Source organism: Protopterus annectens, chromosome 8.part1 (assembly GCF_019279795.1).
Source record: "Protopterus annectens isolate FY-2018-M chromosome 8.part1, PAN1.0, whole genome shotgun sequence".
In the NCBI taxonomy this organism is placed as follows: Eukaryota; Metazoa; Chordata; order Ceratodontiformes; family Protopteridae; genus Protopterus; species Protopterus annectens.
In genome coordinates, this window is record NC_056742.1 from 349,772,995 (window position 1) to 349,796,308 (window position 23,314).

At 40.6% G+C, this 23,314-nt stretch overlaps 1 protein-coding gene across 1 annotated transcript in view; it reads right to left on the bottom strand.

The window, feature by feature from the left end:
* The window catches only part of UBA2 (ubiquitin like modifier activating enzyme 2), a 985,116-nt gene that overhangs the window by 366,242 nt on the left and 595,560 nt on the right, over window positions 1-23,314 (bottom strand). The window contains exons 8-9 of the mRNA XM_044081921.1: window positions 21,905-22,026; window positions 21,721-21,820 (exon numbers count right to left, since the gene is read on the bottom strand). Coding sequence (XP_043937856.1) covers window positions 21,721-21,820; window positions 21,905-22,026 — 222 coding nt within the window. The remainder of the gene's footprint in view (window positions 1-21,720; window positions 21,821-21,904; window positions 22,027-23,314) is intronic.

The following is a 23,314-nucleotide window of genomic DNA, read 5'->3' on the forward strand; positions in this document are numbered from 1 at the left end:
CCCTTTCTTTGGTACTAGAAACAGGCGAGAATAAAATCCTAGTCCCACTTCTGACAGAGGAACTGGCTGTATAGCTCCTATTTGAAGAAGTAAAGAAATCTGCTTGTGAGCCTCTATCCTTTGCCGAGGAGGAACGCCTGGCATGCCTTTGAAAGGAGGCAATGTATGGAAATAGAACTTGTAGCCTCGGTTTATAATGTCCAATACCCATTTGTCCTGGGTGACTAAAAGCCAGTTTTGCTTGAAGAGTGCTAATTTTCCTCCCAAAGGAGCTGCCACCGAAGAAGCATCTGGCAGCTGAAAATGCAGGTCATTGGGCCTGTTTACGAAAGGACTGGCCCCTGCCCTCACCTGCAGATTGTGCAGGTGAACTCCAAGTTCTAGGCCTGAATGTACTGTGAGCTCTGCCCCTGCCACGTCTAGATCTACCCCTAGACTGAGAATCAGAAGAAGGGTAGGTCCACCCCTTAGTAGACCAATTTCTACTAAACTTTGGAGGTTGCACCTGCAAAAAATCTTTAACAGTCTGCATAGACTTAGCCTTGTCTTCCATTTTCTTCAAAACCAACTCCACAGGGGGACCAAACAAAACTTCAGACTGTAAAGGGGCATCCAGAATTCTAGTTTTAACATGCTCAGACAAATTCTGATCCTTAAGCCAGGCATGCCTACGAAGAACTGATCCAGTGGCAGCCACCCTAGAAGAGGCCTGTACAGCATCAAAACCACACTGCAAAGAATGCTTACCCACCTGTTCAGAGACATGTACTAAATCCTGCAATTCTTTACACTCTATGCCCTCTGCCAAAGCATCCACTTTAGATTTTAGCTGAGAAAGGAGGAAATTCTGATACTTCAACATATGAAACTGGCAATTTAAAGCCCTCATTGCTAAAGTAGAAGAGGTATACACCTTCTTACCCCACCTATCCAAAGCTCTAGCTTCCTTATCTAGAGGAACCGGATTCTTTACAACAGAAGCTCTAACACCCTTAGGCCCCTGACTAATAGTCTCTGGGTCCCCTAGGACTCTTATACAGATATTTATGAGCCTCAGGCACCCTGTAATACCTGTCCGGTTTAACTGGCAGGAGGCAAAGAATCTGGATTAAGGGAAGCCTCGAGAAAACATCTTGAACAACATCCAAAACAGGAGGTATAGCCAAGGGTCTATGCTGTGGTAAAAACAAGAATTCCCTAAGCCTCTTTCGTGAATCAGAGAAATCCTGTCCTTCCCACTTAAAATGCTCCCTCATGGAGTGCAGAGTTTCTGAAAACGAAAAATCCTCTGGAGGAGAAGCAGAAGGAGAGGAATCCTCTGCATCAGAATCCGAATAAGGGGGAAAATCTTGACTATCTTCAGCAGAAGAGTCTGAGTCGTCTGAGGCCTGATCCAAACTTTCCCACTCTGGCTCCACCCTGGGCCTCTTATCAGGAGGGGGCATAGAACCTCTAATTAAAGTAATCAAATCTTCTGCCATTTTAAGCATGTGCTTTTTAGGCACAGACCCTGAAGTACCTGGAGGGACACCAGAGGAAGGCAAAACAGACCTGCCCTTAGAAGAAGCCTTAGAAATAGTAGCAGAAGGCCTAACCACCTTAGGCATAGAAGGGAGAACAGTAACCTGAGAGGCCCCTTCAGCTTGACCTGACTCCTGTGAGGCCACATCCTGCAAAATCAAAGTTTCCCCCTGAGACTCAACAGAAACTTCAGCCGGATCCACCTGCTCCACTGCAGCTTCTGCAGGACCGGCGTCCGAAACGGACGAATCAACCTGTCTAGGTTTCAAGGATTTGTCTTTGTGCTTCTTCGTGGAAGCGGGCGGAGGATGCGACGGCATATTATAATTACACCACTTACCAAAGACTAACCTAGCACAATCTAACCTTCTTTTTATAGTGCGCTTATTAAACCTAGCACAAAACCGACACCCGACAACGTCGTGGTCCGGTCCCAAACAAGGAATGCAAAGAGAGTGATAATCCCTATGCGGTATCTGTTTCCCACAAGAAATACAATTATTCACTTTTTCTGACATCCGGAATTAACTGAGGCAAGAAAAAACAAAAATATTCCCAACGGGGTACTTAGCCCAACTTGGTTTCGGTCTGAAACTCAGAATACGAAAATTTCAGAACGCCGAACGGCACTTGCAACGCTACTTCTGCATCGGACCATGCTGCAAAAAAGACTGAGGATATGACGTCGGTCATGCGCTTTTATACCCTGACGCTCTGATGTCAGATCTGAGCGCCCATGACCGACGTCAGCCTAATACTTTGGTATTCGGGCCGACCGAGGACAGCGGACTACCCATATGTAAGGACTGCAGCAATGTGAGATGAAGAACATCAATATAAAGACAAGGAGGATCCCCAAAGTAGAACTTATCTGAATGTGCTTGTAGTTGAAGCTGACTGATGGACTGACAAATGCGGTCTTGTACATCTGACTACATGGCAAAAAAAGAATCTGAAGATGGTGCCTGCTGATGTACCTTTATACTACTGACATCTTGACATGGGATGGCAAAAGATTTCTTTCAGGTGGGCAATGGTGAATAACTCTAGTACTCAAGCTGATTTTGGGCATGGCAGAAAGTCCCAGGGCTTAGTAATGCAACACTGACTAAGATGAACATCCATAGCTGCCTTGGTCAGACATACGCAACTAGAATGAGCTCTAATTTCCTTTATTGCTTTTAAAAGCACTTTTGTAAGGAGTGGAACAGGTTCACACATTGCTACCAAGCTTATACCTTATGACCAAGGACGGCACCAAGAAGCTCAGCCACCGTAGCCAGTACTGGAGATAGACTAACAATGCCCCCCCCACATTAATTAGATTTTCCCCACATACCTCAGGTGAAATTTGCAATCGTCCACCCAGTCATCCAGAGTGGTTTTAAGTTGTTAATGAAGTACTCTGCTTGATATGCAACAATATCCTATTCCAGAAAAGGCAAGCTACATTGGATTAGGAACCTGTTGTGCCTTCTGGTATTGTTGACATTACAGTGTAGGTTTAAAGATCAAAAGCAGGTAGTTGTTTTACCACTAATTCCATTTATGCACAGGAGTCCAAAGAGTACTGGGGGTGGAAGGCAGGCCAGAAAATGAAAATTCACTGTCCATGCTTCCTTGCATGGGAAACTGGACAGCAAATTGTTTCATCTCCAGCTACTGCACATGACCAAGTCCTAAAAGTGCTAACAAAAGCTATACACACTGCATTGATGGGTGCTGTCAATATCCCTGGATGCATCTTAAATAGCCTGAAGCACAATTCAGCCACGTCCCTAACACTGTTCAACCTCAGCCTCCATACAGGTTTTGTACCAAGCAAATGGAGAACAGCTACAATCACTATCATGCATATGGGGAGGACCATCCACAGACCCAGGCAATTACAGACCAGCCTCATTTGCAAAGCCATGCAAAGACTTATATAACTAATCAATCAGGACACAGGGAACCTCCAAACAGTGGACCCGTCTCAGTTTGATTTGTCAATGTCAGGTCATGCTTACTCAACCTGGTGGATTTTTTGAAAAGGTCACCAAAGCAATGGATGAAAGCAAAAGTGTACACAACACATACCTCAACCTGGCCAAAGCCTCTGACACAATTCCAAAGTTAGGCAGGGTAGAAAAGCTAAATAAACTAGGAATAAACCCCTATATCACCCACTGGATTGCTAACTTGCTCAGAGATTGGATGCAGACAATCAAAACAGAAATTACTTTAACAAGAGTCCAGTCACCATTGGAGATACCAAGGTTCTGTGCTGGGACCTCTCCTGCTTGGCACCTACTTTTCTGAAGTAAAAGCAAACAATAAAGGGCTCTGGATGACTTAACTTCATAGATGACTACAAAAAAGGAGCAGTCATTGACTTTGACTTAGCTGTACTGCAGGAAGGTTTGTCCCAAATGAATAACTTTTGCCAAAATCATGGACTGAAACTAAATGCCAAAAAATGTATTATTGTATCCTTTGGGAAGTGATTTACCTGGGCGACCAACCACACTGACATTATGCCCCTAAGAGTTGAAACAGCTGTTCAGGATTAAGGACCATGTCAGAACAGTGACCTAACTTTTGACCAATGTGTGTCCATTGTTGTAAGAACGTCCTTGTATACTGCACAGCTTATAAACAAAAGGATTGTGTCTACATCTAGTGACGTTGTTGTCCCCCTTTACTCGCCCCTCATTGAATAGAATGCCTCCTTTGGCTTGTATCTGTCCAGACACATGAAACAACTGGAGCACCCACACAGATACCGTACTAAAAGGATACAAAGCCTAAACAACATGCCCTAGGTGGACCAACTCAAAGCCATGTCACTATACTCTGTATGCTGCAGACTGACGTGTCTGGCATACATGGCATCCTTCAACCCATTCACTGATGGATTTACTGCATATCAGCAAGTCAAATGGCATCAGAAATGCTCAGCCTAGGGATCTAAATCTCTTCTGCAGCATCAACAGAACAGTTTAGAGGGGCAGGAATATCTCAAAGGATTCTGCTGCCCTGGAACAGCCTCCCTATCAACATAAAACAAAGTTCATCTCTGTCCATATTCAGTCAAACACTACTTAGCCCTAAGTATGGGAAACAGGAATTGTACCTCAGGACTTCCCCCTATACCACTAATGGACACAGGCAACTCCTAAATTCTTTATCTCATGCATGGGTCCCCTCAAATTACCTACTGTATGATTCCAGTAATTCTCAGAGATAATATACAATTACTGACCACTGGATGGGTAAGGCCAATCTATAACCAAATGGGACATGTTATTTTGAGTACAAAAAGGGAAAATGGCCTGCAAGGGCAGTTAGCCTAGTACTTCTCTATTAACTTGATAACTGACCAGTGAGGCAAGCAAGACTACCTTTAGTAGTTTCTCCACTTATGCACTACAGTCCGAAATACTTCTTTGCCCAAACATCTCTCTTACAGGCTGCTGAGGGACAAATCAGGTGGTCTGCAACCATATTTTGATTGCTGGAGATGTAGGTCTTTTCAGGCCAGCTCTCATTCTATCACAGCTAATCTGCAGAGTTAACACTGTGTGCCTCCCTTGGTTGTTGATATAACATATCACTTTGGCATTTATTGTCTTTCAGTATTTTCTGAGAGCCCAGGTACTGATTTAAAAATCTGTAGTACATATATGTTTTGGCGAACATCTTAACATAAACTTGTCTGAATTAAATTTTGCTTGACCACCTCTCTTGTAGTTTGAAGTCCCCCACATGTGCCTTCCATGCATAATCCAGGACATATGAAAGTCAGGGACTAAGTAGGCACTGGAAAGAAAAGTTTTGGATTAGCTGTGACTTGCTAGGCCCATACAAGAGAAACTCTTTCCTGATTGCACAAGATAAAGGGCAATATTGCTCTAAATTATTTTTGAGGTACCACTGAAATTTCCTTATGGGGAGTCTCACCATGAATTTTAGGACTGAAGCTGTCATGTGGCCCTGGCCTTTTGGGAAGGCCCTGGCTGTCCGGTATCTAGGCAATTTAACTGCAGAACCAATGCATGCTTTTGCATCAATGCAGTCACTGAAAGTTTACGAAAGCAAGGAGCTCTTGTATCAAAATTAACTGGGCTACTAGCAATTACCATAGTTCATAGAGCTGATAGTAACTGCATGGTTGTGTGACTACGGAGTAAGTACATGTAAGTAAAGGGGATGTGAGAATACAGGAAGGCATAGCCTCCCCAAGCAAGAAAGAAAAGACCCAGACAGAAAATCCCTGTCCCTTTTCTATTTTTTTTTAATTTCTCCAAATATTTTGGGTTTCTAATACCATGACGGGAATGGACCCTATTAATACGTCAAAGTATGATTAAAGTTCATGAAATCTGTGATGTTATCCAGAAGTGCTCTTCACAGCACCCGCAATGTGCCCAGTAATGACTCCTCCTGCAATTCGTACGGCATTGCATCCATCAGTAACAACCAAGTACGACTATAAATTATTTTTTATAAGACCTGTTGCTCCTACTACTACTGGAACTGTCTGGGTATCTTTCTTCCACATTGCCATCAGCTCTGCCTGCAAATCCTGGTTATGTCTCTCTCTGTACGTAAGAGACTGCAGTCACTGGGTGTAGCAATTTCAATAATCAATGCTACTTCTTGTCTTCTTTTCATGGACTACTATATCTGGTTTTCTTGCATCTATTTTTTGAACTGTTGGTAATGGATGATCCAATGTGAAATAAATTTCATCATTTTCTATGATGCTTTGTGGCTCATGTTTTCTACAGTGGGAGCCTTCCTATCCTCCTGCTGATTAGGTAGCTGTTTTAAAACAGGGACAAGTTAAATGGAGCTCAAAGAGAGGAGTGGAAAGGACATGTATAAGGAGGACAGCAACTGTCTGGACTCTGTTTTGCAGCCTGTGGATACAGCATCCCATACAGAAACATCCAATGTTGGGTCAAGGCAGCTTTGCTTTGAAGGAAGAAAGGTTTTTTTTATACGATGAGGTGGAGAGAGGTTTTGGCATCCAATACTGTACACTGTCTAAATATGTGTGAGGAGGCCGGCCATCCTTCCAAAACTACTGCTACTTCTAAAATCTTCTCCTTTTTTCTGCTGAACTACCACAGACAATTACTGACAAAAGGGTAGTCACATTTAGTGGGATGGTTTCTGCTATACCTTTGGATGGAGGTGAAAACGTTATTCTCACAAAAAAAATCATATTATCCTTTCCTTCCACTTTTTTAAAGTTATCCTTTGAAAGAGTACTGAATAGCAGGTCTTTGTTTAAAGATGCAATAAGCAACTGGCCCTTCACATCCATGAAGGCCTAAATTCTAAACCAGGCATACCTTCTAATAACAAGCTGCTAAAGCAGTTCCTGCAGCACAAACATCTACAGCAACACATCCATATTTAGATGCATGTTTCTCCACATTTAAGCCAGCTCTCTCTCTCTCTTTAGTGGACATCTTTGTTCATGTTCTTTATAAATATTAATATAGCCCTTTATACTAAACCAGAGAGTTGGTGACTGATTCTAAATGGGAAAGTAAGTATAAACCTTTTCTTTTTTTTAACTAGCTCGGTTAAGCATCCCGTTTCCTTCCCATTAAAGAAGGTGTTCAGCTTTGCTGTCAAGTTAAACATCATAATTGTGTTCACTGAAATTGCATCAAGATATGCCACAGAATATCTGTACAGGTATTTGTATCCGTCTAGGACAGAAACACTCCATCTCTTTATTTATTTGTTGGGAGGGGGGCTGGATCAAATAGAATCTTTAGCCGCATGGACAACTTGTGGAATGGCTAAAGGCTTAAATTCCCCAATATTCAGTACAGTGTAAGTTACAAATATATATACAAGAGGCTGTGTTCAGCATATAAAGCCTTCAACAATCCCATTTTAGGACAGTTGCTGAATCTTGAACTATGCCAGTATAAAAGTATCATTAGGGATGGCAAGATATTTTACTTAAACCTCATTTAAATCAAGCAAGAAGACAACGTTTTTGATTCAGTCTGCTGTCATTATGTGGAAGAAGCTCCCTTTGCACATTAGACACTCCAAAATTCTTGACTGCTTTAAAAGTGAATCAGCCTTGTGGACAGACACTAAATGTTGTACTACTGATATACTGGAGTATGTGTTTCATCTTGACCCATGAGACTTGAATACTGGTAATCCTCTACACTTATGAACAATCCCTTTGGCAGAAGGGTCTATTTTTGTTTAAGTGACCACATTAAGGCTAAGGGGCAAAGAGGTTTGCAGAAGAAAGGCAGGTTGCTGCCAGGTTATCAACATATTTTTCTGCAAATTTTGTGAAGTGAAAAGATGCCATAGATGCGAATCTCCTGTTAGGTGGAAGCCTGTACCTAGTAACCTGGGAAAGGCCTATGGATGAAAGAATCTCAAAAATGGAAGGAGCTGCACCTGCTCCCCTCAATCAAAATGGTAGGGGATATTTTATGAGAAGTAGGGCTAAACAATTTCCTGCGAGGAAATGCTGATATTTATAAGACTGGCTCCCCTAGCAAATATATCAGGAGTAGTAATGGTCTATGGTGAAATTACAGAATCATTTCAGGTGTACATTGTTTATTATGCTGGGAGTCTTCCTCCATAGGGGCAAACACAGGCAGGGATTAAAATAAAGCAGGTGTTCAAACCAAAGACGGAGAAGACTGCACCTCACAGGGACCAACACTCTCAGGTCTGTATGGCTGTGATGGGGTCTATGAGGCCTCATATTCCCTCTGCCCGTGTACTCTGTCAGACTTCTATATTTTGTGATGCTTGTGCTTCTCCTGGGGGACTTCTTTAGTCATGCTTGTGAAAGGCTCTAAGTCTTTTAGATGGACAGATGGCCTGTGTTCCAATGTAAAAAGATTTTTGGGCTCCAAAAAAATTGATTCAGGTTTGCTTAAGTAAGGCTTTCTTTTTTTTCCCATAATCTTTATTAAGTTTTTAAAAAAGATACAATAGCAACTCTGATTTCAACAACTGTTGACATTGAAACATAGAAACAGTGATGGGGTAAAGCCATAAGTATATATTCAAAAAATTTAACATCAATAAACGAGGTACAAAACAATTTACAAAAGTGCTATAAACGTAAGAAGAGAAAATATATACTTGAGTTTAAATAAGAGGAATTTAAATAAAGGGATAAAGACAAGTTAGATGCCCTAACAGAAAAGGAGAGAGATGAAGAAGGAAGAAGTAGTGGGTAAGAAGACCCATATTCCTTAAATTATCTTCAAGTTAAAGATATCGAATGCAACAGGGTTAATGCAGAATGAGGTCGAATAGTATATTCCAATATTCAATAAAGCATGGATAAGCTTTTTGATTAAACATCAGAAGCTTATGAGCTGATAAATAATTGCCTGCCATTTACTTGAACTCTCTCCACGTCAGCGAGGATCTATCCTTCCAGTTTAGTGTAGTATGCAGTTTAATATGGGTAAATAATGTGATTAGAATGTGAGTTTGTAACTTTGCAGACCAGGTGGAGGTATATGTAGCATAGTAAATTCCCATATAAGGGTAGATTTCTCATAACTCATCTTTTGGAGTCTAACTTTCAGAGACCATCAAAGTTTATAGAAATTTTTGCAACTCCAAAAAATGTGAAGGAGATCAGATGTTTGTAGTTCACAGTAAGGAGAGAATGAAGGGTTAAATTTGTTTATAATGGTCAGGGTGAAGTATGTATTGTTAATTATCATAAGCTGTGTGTAGCTGAGTTTTTTGAAAGGGATTGACTTAGAAGTTAGATGGACAGGCTGGATTAATTGGTTATTTGAGATTGCCGGATTAAAGTTGGTCCAATAATTTGAAAAGAGGACCTCATTCTGATATCCAATTGAAACAATTATCTTATACGTGTTAGAGATCATTTTTTTCTTCAATGACACTAGGGTTCAGACAGTTTGACCAAGTTTTAATGTCTTATTCATCTAGGTTGGAGTTAAATAAGATTTTGGAACACAGCTCCCTTAACTGCCTTAGAATGATGGTACAGCTCCTAGGGAGATTTAGTGAAGCTCTCAAATTTGAGAAAGGTTGGTGCTGGAAGAGGTAGAAGTCGAGTGCTCAACTCTCCTTTAAAAGGGGGGGGGGGAGTTATTTAACTTTAACTGAATTGTTAAGTTTTAAATTTGGGTTGAGGTGTAATTGTTGTAAGATTGTGAAAGCATTGGATAGGTTCAAAGATTCAATTAGTTTTTGAAAGTTAGTTATACCTTTCTTTAGGGAAATGTGTAGTATGGAATTTTTCAGACTCACTTTATTAAGGAAGGGGAGAGCTTTGGGGTTAAAATTTTAAAATTAAGAGACCTAACAATTATAAAATAGTGCTCTCCGGGGAGGGGACCATGAATTCTTATTTGGGTTATAGTCTGATGTTACTATTTGTCTGCTACTGTTAATTATGTTGTAGCATAATCTGAAGTCAGGAAGGTTTAATCCCCCCCTTTATCTTTAGGGCATATCAATCTTTGGCAAGAAAGTTTAACTGATTTAGAAGACCCTATGAATTTGGCAAGGATAGAATGTAGTCTTTATAAGAAATTGTTATGGACTGTCACCGGAGAGGCAATGAAGGCATACAGCAGCCTTAGTAAGATGTTCCTCTTAACAACTGCCACTCTGGATAGGAACGGTAGCTGAAGCTTGTTCAATCTGATGCAATCCTGTTGTAAGGTTAACCACAAATTGGTGATGTTATTTTGGTAGAATGCCTTGGGGTCTTTCTGAAAGGAGATTCAGAAGTATTTCCAAGGAGTGTCTTACTTTGATTTCAGTTGACCAGGGGTATAGAAAAAGTAGGTCTGGTGAATTAATTGGGAAAATTGCAGATTTTTCAAGATTTAGTTAATAATTGGAACATTTTGAAAGATTTCAACTGAGTTTAGAAATATCGATACGTCAGAACTTGGTAAAGTAAAATAGAGGTTTAAGTCATCTGCAAAAGCTGAGAGAACAATCCGGGTATTACAAAGTACTAGTACAAGGCGAAAAGTCTTCTGAGTAATAAGTAAGAGTAAAGGTTCAATATATAGGTTAAAAAGGTATGGTGATAGAGGACACCCTTGTCTTGTTCCATTCTTAATATTAATCCAAGCAGAGGTAGTCCTGTTTATGTGCAGTGAGGTATAAGCATTAGTAAAGAGCATCCTAATGATTCGAACAAAGGTTGTAGGTAATCCAAAGTAGGGTAGAACTGAAAGCAGAAAGTCTAGGTTGACTCTTTGCTTTGGAGGCATCGAGGGCAAACATGGGATTCTGGTTTTGGTTAGAAAGTTTAATCAAGGCATCTAGTGTGAGCGTGTTGTTACAGGTTTGTCTGAATTGGATAAAACCTGACTGTCTTGGTGATACAACGTTTGAGATAATGGATTTTAGTCTGTTAGCAAATATTGTGGTGAAGATTTTAACATCCAAGTTAATTATGGAAAAGGGCATTTTCTTTAAGGATAAAATAGTTTTAGAGGAATTAAAGTGAACACCCGTGATGGTATTATCTACTATACAGTTACAGAGGTATAACAGAACTTTAGATATTTTCTGGCAAAATGTCTTGTAAAAGTCTGCACTAAAGCAGTCTGGCCCTGGTGCCTTGTTGGACTTAAGATTACTAATTACAGTTATTATCTCTTACTGGGTAATAGGAGATGAAAGGCATTCTTGTTGGTTTGGTCGATCTTTGGAAAGTTTAGTTGGTTAAGAAATTGAATTTTCTCCTGTTCTGTTGCCAAGAGTGTCTGATCACCATAGGTTTGTCAGTAAAGCTTTTCAAAACGCTGAACAATTTTCAGAGTTAGAAAAGTATGTCCTGCCCTGATATATTACCTCAGATATGGTAAGGGGAGACTTCTTTTGCCTTATCAATCTCACTAGAAGCTTAGAAGGAATCTGCTACCATTCTGAGTAAATGGCCAGAATCTTAGTTTCATGAAAAGCCAGTTGTCTTGCATTAAAGCAAATATAGTTCTTTCTGGAGAAGATTTAATTGACTTTCAGTCTCTTGGTTAAAGTTTATTTGTAAATCTGTTTCCAGTCTGACAATTTTTTTTATAACTCGGCTTTCTTTGGCTTTGTATAGATTTTTGTAATTCTTCTTTTGGCTTTTCCCAATTAGGGGACACCACAGCAGATCACCTGTCCGCTCATGATTGGCAGTGGAGTTTTACAGTGTCGAGTTGCCAGCCCGGCGCCCAACCTTCCACTGAAGACACACACACACACACACACACACACACACACACCTAGGGCCAATTTGGATTGTCCAATCCACCTACAGCATGTATAGATTTTTGTAATAAGCTGCTTTATTAATAAAGAACCCTTGTATTTGGGCTTTAGTAGTGGCCCATTCAATGTCAAAGGGAAGTTGGGAAATAGAAGGTTCCATCAGTAGAGTTTTCAGCATGATGTTAATCCCTTCTACAATATACCCTTTCATTATAAGGTTAGGATTCAAATTCCAATTATAGCCCCTATACCAAAAACTGGATTTGTAGGACCAGTTAACAGTAAGGATGACTTTTGAATGGTCGGAAAATAATCTGGGTCCAGTAGAGAAGTTAATGTCTAAATTTAAAAAGAATTCAGAAATTAAGAAAAAATCAATTCTAGACCACACTTTATGATAGTGTGAGTAAAAGGTAAATTTATCTTTTGGTAATTTTTTATTTTGGAAATTATTTAGGTCAAATAGGTCAAAGTCATTTTTTTAACTCTGAAATTGATGTAGTGGTGAGAATATTATATGCCTTGTTTGAATTTGATCTATCTAGTAAGGGGTCTTGACATAAATTGCAATCACCTCCCCTAAGACTAAGTAGTAATTCTGGAAGCGAGTTAGTAACTTATATAACGACATAATGAAATCCTGCTGCTTAGAGCAGGGGACAAAGATTTAACAGTAGAACAGGTCTATCAACATGAGGTCACTTGAAAGTTATATAGCGCCATCTTCCTTCTTTGCCTGTGTCATAATGTAAAATAGTGTCTTGAAAGGGACTTTTTAACAATTATAGCTACACCCACACTATATGAATCCTTACCAGATGCAACAATTGTTTTGATCCATTTCTTCCCCATATCATGTGACCAATGTTCATTAAGCATATGTGTTTCTTGCACTACTACTATTTTTGCCTTTGACTTAAGGATAAGGTGAAAGAAGAGTTTTCTCTTTTTAACCATCTGAATCCTCTTTAAATTCCATGAGTCAATCATCCACATCCTGTGGTATTACAAATAAGGGTAAACAGGTGAAAGTGACCTGAATTAAAGTACAGTTGTGTACACCTACCATAAATGTAGATGTTCGAGTGTCTTCACTGTAGGGTTCTTCCCTGCTGGCAGGCAGCCCTCGGTCGGCCAGAATCCCAAAGTCTGGGTCCGGCGTCGGCTGTTCAACCATGCTCCCTGACGTCAGAGCGCCAGGAGTACAAAGCTGACAGCCGACGCCATCTTCTCCAGTTTTTCTTGCCCCAGATGTCAGGAGTCTCAAAATGAAAAAGGTCCCATAACCCTTGCAAATACACCTCAGAAGAATGGTGAAAAAAGGAAATACACAAAAGTAAAAATAAGAGGGGACAGGAGGGAGGGAAACCCAGACTGCAACAGTGAAGACACTCGAACATCTACATTTATGGTAGGTGTACACAACTGTACTATGTTCATCGTGTTTCACTGTTGCAGTCATGACTGTAGGGTAGAATCCCAAAGCTGAAAGAAAGGGAGGTGGTCATAAAGAGGAAGGGGCGGCTAAAAGGCCCTGCAAGACTGCAGAGGCAAAGCCTGCCCTAGACTTAGAGTAGAGAGGTAGATTGTAGTGCTTAGAAAAAGTATGCACTGAACTCCAAGTTGCAGCTTCCAAAATGTCTTTGGTAGGAACTCCCCTGAGGAAGGCCACAGAAGTGGCAGCAGCTCTGGTGTAATGAGTCCGTACACTCCCTGGGAATTGCTTTCCATGGTGAGAATAACAAAATCTGATTCCATGAGCAATCCATTTAGAAATGGTCCGTTTTGAAATGGCTTTACCTTGGGAACTTGAAGCATAAGAAACAAACAATTGTTCTGATTTTATGTTGTCCTTGGTTCTGTTCAGGTAAAAACGTAGTTGTCTGTGTACATCCAAGGAATGTAAGAGCCTTTCCCCTTTATTTTGAGGAGAGGGGAAAAAGGTTGGCAAGTGGATAGTTTGATTTAAAGCCACTTTGGAAACCACCTTAGGCATGAAGGTAGGATTTGTCCTCAGAGATACCCTGTCTTGATGAAAAATAATATAAGGTTCCCACAGCCATAAGAGCTTGTAACTCAAACTCTCCTGGCAGAGGTTAGGGCTAACAGGATAGCTGTTGTTTTCCAAGATAAAAACTTGATGTCAGAAGAGGCAGCAGGCTCAAAAGGAGGCAAGGTTAGTTTTTCCAAAACATAGCTGAGATCCCAAGCAGGAATGGGAGGAGATCTAGGAGGTCTTAAGTTCTTAGCTCCTCTGAGAAACTGTGTCATGAGCTGGTGGGAAAAGATGGGAGGGTCCGTATTATAATGAGGAGAAATAGAGCCTGCATCCAGGAACAAAATCTTTTCCATTTTCCTGCATAAGATTTTCTAGTGCTAGGACGTCTGGCTTCTAAAATGACATCCATAACCTGCTTGGGTAGTAAAGAAGAAATCAAAGGCCCTGGATTAACCGGGCCGCTAGGCTGGGAGTTCTGACATGAGAGTGTAGAACCTGACCCTGATGCTGGGACAGAAGGTTCGGAGATGGAGGTAAAACCCAAGGGGGCTCCAGACATAGGTTTTTTTTTTAGAGTTGGATACCAAAACTGCCGAGGCCAATTTGGAGCCAGCAAGATTATCATCTTGGGCTTGTCCTGTTTTATCTTCAATAAAACCCGTGGAAGAAGAGGAAGTGGCGGAAAGGCATATCCCGAGAGGTTCCTCCAACTGAATGACAGGGCATCCACTTTCCAAGCTTCTCTGTGGAAAGTCCTGTTGCAAAAATTCTGTAGTTGATGATTGAGATGGGATGCAAAGAGGTCTATGTGAGGACATCCCCAGACTGCTGTTACCATCCTGAATATTTTGGTGTCCAGCATCCACTCGTGTGGATCTGAAAGGTTTCTGCTCAGACTGTCTGCCAGGAGGTTTTGTTTCCCTGGTAGAAACTGAGCTTGAAGATCCAGATTGTAAGCTAGAGCTGTGTTCCATAGATCCATGGCTAGTCTGCATAGGGGGTAGGAATGAGATCCCCCTTGCTTGTTTATGTACCACATAACTGTGGTGTTGTCTGTCCGTATTAGTAGCTGTCCTGGTTGTAAAAGATTCCTGAAGGCCAATAGAGCTTTCTGAACGGCTAACATTTCCTTTAAGTTGATATGCAGGTGCTTCTGATCCTTTGTCCAAAGGTCCTGCAGACAATTGCCCTGAAAATGGGATCCCCAAGCATAATCCGAGGCGTCCGTGGTTAGAATCTGAGTGGCAGGAGGCAGACGAAAGGGTTTCCCTTTGTTTAGTGCACAAGCCCTGGACCACCAAAGAAATTCCTTTTGAAGGCAAGGAAGGACGGAGATCAGTATGTCTAAACTGTGGCAATGCGGAGACCATACACTTTTTAGGTACCACTGTATTTTCCTCATGTGTAGTCTTGCATATGGTACGAGAAGGATGCAGGAGGCCATGTAACCCAAAGCCTGCAGGAATTTCCTTGCAGATAGTTGAGTTAGAGTTGCCAAGGTTTTGAAAGTTGAAGCCAGCTGTAATTGTTTTTCGGATGTCAGAAATGCCATCTGGGTTGTAGTGTTTAGAAGTGCACCCAGAAAAGTTATCTGTTGTGATGGTGTCAAATTTGACTTTTTATGTTTACAGAGAATCCCAGGAACTTGAGGAGGTTCTGTACAAATTCTAGATGCTGGAGTAAGACATCCTTGCTGTCTGCCTGAATTAGACAATCGTCCAGATAAGGGTAAATTTGAATTCCCTTGAGTCTGCAGTAAGCTACTACTGGAGCCAGGCATTTGGTGAAGACCCTGGGTGTAGTAGACAATCCAAAGGGCAGTGCAGAGAATTGAAAGTGCCTCGATCCGGCCTTGAACCTGAGGTATTTTCTGCGATCCTGCCTGATGGGAATGTGTAAATATGCCTCCTTTAAATCCAAAGTTACCAACCATGCATCTTTGGACAGCATTGGAAGTAGCTGCTGTAGAGTAAGCATCTTGAATTTTGGAATCTCTAGAAAGGTGTTCAAGACCGACAGATCCAGAATGGGTCTCCATGAGTTTTGCTTCCTTGGGACTAGAAAGAGCCTTGAGCAAAAATCTTTTCTCATCTCTGAAAGAGGAACCAGTTCTATGGCAGTCATTGCCAAAAGAGCTTCCACCTGGTTTAAGGCCTCCGTCCATTGATGTTTTGGAAGGTCTGGCCATCCGCTTGGTCTTGGCAAGGTATGAAAATGGAATTTGTAACCTCTTAAAATCACATCCAAAACCCATTTGTCTTGGGTTATTTGAGTCCAATTTTGATAAAAAAGAGAGAGTTTTCCTCTGAGAGGGGCTTCCAGGCAAGACGTTCCTGTAGCCCAACAGAGGGAGTCATTGAGTTTGTTTCCTTTGAGATTGTGACCTGTCCTCTCCTCCCCTAGGGGTGGAAGCAGTCCACTGTCTTGGTCTATAAGCAGCTTGTGTTTGAGGCCTCCCCTCTGGAGCGTCTATATCTACCCCTCTGAGGCCTGTCTGAAAAGGGAAAGGACCAATTTTTTGAAGGTCAATTCCTGCTAAATCTAGGTGGCTGTACTTGTAAGAAATCTTTAACTGTTTGCATGGATTTCGCCTTATCCTCCCATCTTTTTAATCACCTCTTCAGCTTTAGATCCAAACAAAACATTATGCTGAACAGGAGCATCCAGTAATTTAGCCTTTACTTGTTCAGGTAAATTTTGTTCCTTTAGCCATGCATGTCTTCTAATGACTGTGCCAGAGGCCGCAGCCCTACAAGAAGCCTCCAAGGCATCAAATCCACAGTGTAAACCATGCTTCCCAACCTGTTCAGTGGCATGCAATAAGTCATGTAATTCCTTATCATCTGCACAAGCAGAAATGGAAGTAAACTTTTGTTTTAAGACAGACAAGAGAAATTGTTGGTATTTAAGCATATGAAACTGACAGTTTAAAGCCCTAATGGACAAAGTAGCAGAAGTGTACACCTTTTTGCCCCATCTTTCTAGGGATCGAGAATCCTTTTCAGTAGGAATGGGATTTTTGGCAGAAGCGGCCTTAACTCCCTTAGGAGGCTGAGAAATGGTTTCAGGGTCAGCAGTAGGGTTCTTGTATAAAAACTGATGGGAATCAGGAACCCTGTAATATCTATGAGGCTTAACAGGAGCAGGAGGAAAAGAGTCAGGGGTTAAGTTAGCCTCCGAAAAGGCATCATCCACAATATCCAAAACAGGAGGAATAGCCAGGGGTTTATGTTGGGGAAGAAGAAGAAAATCCCTCAGTCTTTTCTTGGATTCCGAATACTCCTGTCCCTCCCAGTGGAAATGTTCCCTCATTTCATGCAGTTTCCCCAAAAGAGAAATCCTCAGGAGGAGAAGCTGAAGGAATGGATTCTTCAGCATCAGAATCCTCATAAGGAGGGAAAGAATATTCCTGATCAGAAGAAGAAACTGAGGAAACAGAAGCCTGATCAGAGGAATCATAATAAACATCCTGCCTTGGCCTTTTGTCTGGAGGGGGATGTGAACCCCTAATCATAGTAAGTAAATACTCCGCCATCTTGAGTAACTGTTTCTGTGACTTGGGAGCTGGTTCAGAAGAGGCCTGTGTTGAAGTCTTTGGTTTAGAAGGAGTCTTTGCCTTTGTCTTTGGCTTTGCCTTTACTAGAAGCTGAGTAGGCCTGAAAACCCCTTCGGAAGCCGGTACCTGCACAGCGGCTCCGGACCCATCCGAAGGAGCATTGTCCGCAGGTCCTGCAACAGAAATATTTAAAGGCCTGGTTGGCTCCTCATGAGAGTCCGTTTCGGCCGTCGGTTCTGAAATGGCTGATGACAGGGGCTGCAAAAGCGCCTCACTGACGACGGCCGAACCTGAAGCTGGCTCAGCATGTGCGCTATCATCAGATTTGGACCTCGGAGGCCTGTCTTTATCCTTGCGACGTTTGCGAACTCCGGTAGCCGGAACTGTATCCGACGACATTTTGTAGTTAAAGCGCCTACCGAAGTAATGAAAAGCAAAATCGTACCTTCGCTTAATTGTACGTTGATTGAATCTAGCACAAAACCGACAACTAGCTATGTCGTGGTCAGAGCCTAAGCAAGGAATACAGTAAGAATGAAAATCCTTATGAGGTATGTGCTTCCCACATGAAATACAATTATTAACTTTTTCTGACATCGGAGTGGAGCAAGAAAAAAGTTTCCCCAACGGGGTACTTAGCTTTGAGTGGAGAAGAAAGTCTTCGGACCGAAGTATATATAGAAAAATTCGTCAGGAGTCAACCGACCAGCACTTGCGAACTGCTATCACCGCATGGCAAGAAAGACTGGAGAAGATGGTGTCGGCTGTCAGCTTTATACTCCTGGCGCTCTGACGTCAGGGAGCATGGTTGAACAGCCGACACCGGACCCAGACTTTGGGATTCTGGCCGACCGAGGGCTGCCTGCCGGTAGGGGAGAACCCTACAGTCATGACTGCAACAGTGAAACACGATGAACATCTTGGAGATTACACGAACAATAATAGGGCCTACTAATCCATGGGATGTTAAATAGCACTTAACTCTTCTGGCCCCTAGCCCATGCCTAATCACTAGCCTACCAGGCCCAGAAGAGAAAAGAAATGTAGAAAATGGAGAGACACAAAAAGGGAGAGTAAACCAGTTTGAACACAGGTAATCTCCAATACGAGTTTCTATTAGAGTACTTTTTCCTAGAATGAAAATAAACAATAAGTAGAAAATGCATAGTATAACTTACCTAAGCACACTAACTCTATACTAAGCTCCTTCTAATTGTTTAAATAGAAGTCAAAAGGTACAGAGCTTAGAAATTGAAAGGAAGATGGAAAGATTAAGAAATCAGAGAGACTGTAAAGAGTTAGGGACAGTAAAATAACAGTCCACGAATATAATCACGCAATAAGAACACCAACAAGTTTGCTAAGTTCTTACTGAATATGAGTGCTAACTGAGCAATATAAAACACAGACAGCCTCAGCATTCTATTGCTATTCTAATAAAAGCATAACCTTTTGGCCTCTTGGCTTTTCTAGTTGACAAATCAGATGTAAGGGAGACTTTTCACCATTAAAGTAGAAACACTATATAAACACATATTTCAAAATAATGTAATTTTCATCAAGTAATAAAAAAAAAACCTTTTGAAAGTTTAGCTCTGACAAAACAGCCAGCAGTTTCCATAACTACAATACCATTCACAAAGATTTAAAAAAAAAAAAGGGAAAAAAGAAAGAAAAGAAAAAAAAACTTATACAGGAAGACATTTTGACTACCAAGATAAATATAGTGACAAGGTTATGTAATCGTAGACTTCAATGTTGCAATGCCCAAAACGACAGTAACCTCCTAGACAAACCAACAGAGTATGAACCGATTAAGGTCTATAAACAGAGTGTAGCTTCAATAATTATAAATTTGAGCTACATCTTTTGAGAATACTATAACAGTCACTTCAAAGCTTAAGTCTTATTATTTAAAAGTAGGGCTTCTCTTAATGTAAACAAAACAATTCAGATCCAGAACTTTTCTATTCCTTTCTTTCCTTTTCAGGAATCGCCCTTCTCTGACATGAGTTGGATGGCCATGTGTTTCAAACTGCAAAAAGTATGATCCTGCTGCTTTAAAAGAAAATTAGAGGGTTGACTCAGGAAGAAGCTTCGGGGAAGAGGAAGCGCTGAAGGAAGGGTAAATCTCGTGTACCTGTACAGAGTAGAGAAGGTAAATCTGATGTACCTGTACAGAGTAGAGACACCGGGTGGAAACCCATATTACAAAACTTATGGGTCCTCTACATTTTTATGTGGCTTAGGCCTCCCAGGACAGGCTCAAATCTGACCGTCGCTGACAGCGAAACATCTAAAGTAAAAGTTGAAAGAGCAATAGAAATCAGGTTAGTCACAAATAATGCCTGTAAGTTGTCAGAGGTCAGCAGTTATGTTTGCTAGTAGCTCTTTAAATGCAGACAAGAAGGCGGACTTTGCTTCCTTAACAGATGAGGCGGTCCATTTAACTTTTGTGCTGAAAGGATAAGGTATTTGGGTACCTCACTTGGGAATTTATCTTCTTTTGTATCAGGAATGCACAGAAAGGGGGAAGGTTATGCCTTGCTTGCTTTTTCTGACTTGGAAGGTCCTGTGAGAAGGAAATTTTGCAACCATTTTAGATAAGGGAGTTTTTCTTTTTGGCTGCTGACAAAATTTTTAAAACATCCTGGTGATTCAGAATTTTAACAAACTTGTCAGAGATCACTCAATAGGGTCTTTCAATCACTATTTTTTTTAGCCTCATTCAGTTTATCCAGGAGGGTACTCAGGATATGTTTGATCGTTTCCATAAGGTTAGGGTATGCGTGGTATTCAGGAACTCCAGGAATGATGACATTATTGCGTCTTGATCTTGCTTCCAGGTCAGTAATTTTTGATTTCAGGTCTTGGATAATTTTGGTGTTATTTTCCTGACTCCTTCTGTAGCTGGTCTAACTTGGTTTCATTGGTAAAGATCTTCACCTCCGTTTTTTCCATTCTGGTTAAGATTTGATTAAATAGGACTGGAACTGAGCAGCAAGATCCTGTAAAGCCTGCTGTATAGGTTGTAGAGTCATTTTCAGATCTTCAAGGTTTGCTGGTTGGTCCAATTTTATCTTATTAGCAGTTATAGATGCTTCTTGCTAACAGTTCTAGGTCTTTTTGCATTAACTTCGTTTTCCGGACAGGCCACCCCTAAGAATTTTGCTTTTGTAGTCTGGGTCTCCATACCTGAATCCTCATTTGACATCTTTGGCCCTTTCTTTATTCTTGAGTGTTGAGTAATTGATGGTTATCACCTTGTGGTTGTGGCCAAGCAATCAGGATCTGTTCAACCCAGTTAAATCTACCTCTTTTTAAGATAAAGAACTGTTTTTTGATTAAGGATGCAGCAAATAGTCAGTGTTTTATGCAGTTTGGGAAATATATTTACATTAATTAATTCAGCTCTATACCGATCTGCATAGCTTTTCCCTGAAATGTGGTCAGAGCTAAGGAGTAACGGTGTCTACAGGATAGCAGTCATCTTTTTTCCCCAAGGCTTTCTGAAATGTTTTGCACTACTTGCCCAAAGAAACAGGCATTATAAAATGTACTCTTACAAAAATATTTCCCAACAGTCACACTTGGTGGAAAAGTCAGTTACCATAAAAAATAAAATAATAATAAACAAGAAAACATACCAGTAAGAAAGAAAGAACACAATAAACAATAACTTTCAGCTGTAAATAGACAAATAGACCAAATTAATGTGCAATGTCTTTAAAACAGATGGGAAGGGACAGTCTAACTTTCATACACAACAACCCATACATAAAATAAATAATGGAGCAAACTCTCTTGTCCTTTACAGCTGAAAGCTTTACTAACATTCTCAGCATGGTAAGAAGACAAGCTCTGTCATGGAAATGTCTGAATGCTCTACAAGTCTGACTGGAAAAATAAGCATCTGAATGCAGATAATTTTCATTTATGAGAATTCTAATGTAGCAGTGATCCATATTATGAATATTACAGTATTTAAAACAGGCCTAGCAAGGAAAAACAGGCAAACTAAATTCATGGTCAGCTATTTAACATCTAAAACTAAAAAAATAACAGAGAAATAAGGCAAAAGGGAATTTATCTGAAAATTTTAACTACTGAAAGTTAACTGCTGAAGATGGAACTGTGCATATTTGACATGTGCTGATTAAAACAATCAGGTAAATTTGTGGGAGGTCGTTTACCTTCATGCTGTCAAAAGAAGTCATCAGATAGGGACATTAACGTTATCTCTCGCCCCAGGTACACAGTTTATTACAAATAAACATAAATAATACTCATGGGATCTTAATACTAGACAACTGGTACAACAGCAGGAAAAGGCACTTCCAGTATACACAGGCTGATTTACTTATAAACACGTTAAAACAAATATACGTACCACTGTTCAGTACTTCATGCCACTCTAATGGCACTGGTGGTTTCCTTTTCCGCCACAGTTTATCCATAGTCAGCAAATATCTGATGTCATCTTTGAAAAGCTAAAGAAAATGCAAAACATAAGATTAAATAAATGACCAAACTTAAATAACTAAATTATTTTTATTAGCCTTAAATAAAGATACCTTGTGAAATAATTTAACTGGGTCATACCCAGTAGATTTTGCCCACTCTTTGGTAGACACACGTTTGATGTCACCATCTTCATTACAAGCTTCTGCTCTCACTGCTGCCTCTGCAGGCTCCCCTATGGGTTTAAAAAATAATGGTGAAATGTATACAAAGCAAAAACAAAGATGTATACAACACTGAAGTTAAAATGTGAACTACTCAGACTGTGCCCTAAAACAGAATAACAGAACCTAGGATGGGGATTAAAACACAAAAATCATCATTACACAAATTTGTTTTTCACTTTCTTCACTTCATTTTTTATGCCTGCATACCATACCACTCTGGAAATACAAACTGACTACAGCTAGATGACTACACATATCACTAATACAGTGCAGAACTCTACCATAAATCTCAAAAGAGCCAGAGAAAGGTAGAGGCTGCACAGAGATGGCTCAACAAATCACATCATGAATGGAACTGCTTCTATAGGTACTGGCCAACTTACATGATAGAAAAGTTAAGCAAGCAATTTACTACTGCCTGACCTTAAAGGGTACCTCCAAGAGCTAGTCAAAATAACAACATTGTTCATAGCCCAGGGTGTCAGCCTTCAGCTTCAGATTTCTTTAGCAGTTCATGGCACTGCCCACTGAGGTCAACCCTGATGTCAGGCCATTTTATAAAAAGGGTGGCATCATTTTGTTTATTCTTAAACACCTTCTCAACCTGACCTTGTACTTCTAACTATACCCTTCCCACCTCAAGAGAGATGTCACAGTAACTAGACTACAGTCACTGTGATGAGGTAAGGATTCAAAGGTGCATAACAGAAGCAATGTGGGTGGGAAATTAATGACTCTACTGCATAAAACTTACCTCAAAGATCAAGTATTAAGGACAGTCTCTTATGCAATACCTCCATCTTACCTTGTGTTATCTCCTGCATCCAATCTCATAAAAGGGCAGAACTAAATAGTAAATATTCTTTAAATATGAAGGATCACATCACAGGAAAAGAAAAAAAAGAAGAAAGTAAAATCTACCAATTCTTGAAGGGCATTTCTGTTAAGCAAGCCCTTCTTCTACAAATCATTTATACATTTCTAATGTGTGATAACTGTATACATGGACTGCACTAAGCTGGTCCTGCACATACATCCTCAAAAGATATGTTAAACATGAAGACAGCAGACGGAGCCTCAGCCATGGAAGAGTTAACTTAATATAAAAGAAAAACAGTTTTAACCAAATTATTCAAGCCCTGTCTGGGAACATATTCTCTGTCCACATCTTTAGCAAATTAAACAAAAACCTGCTGACCTTTTTTAGAAATCTTTTGATTGTCTTTAAGTAATGCGGAAGCAGTCTAGATTTCTAGGAAAATAAATGTATACATTATCAAAGCTGGGATACAATCC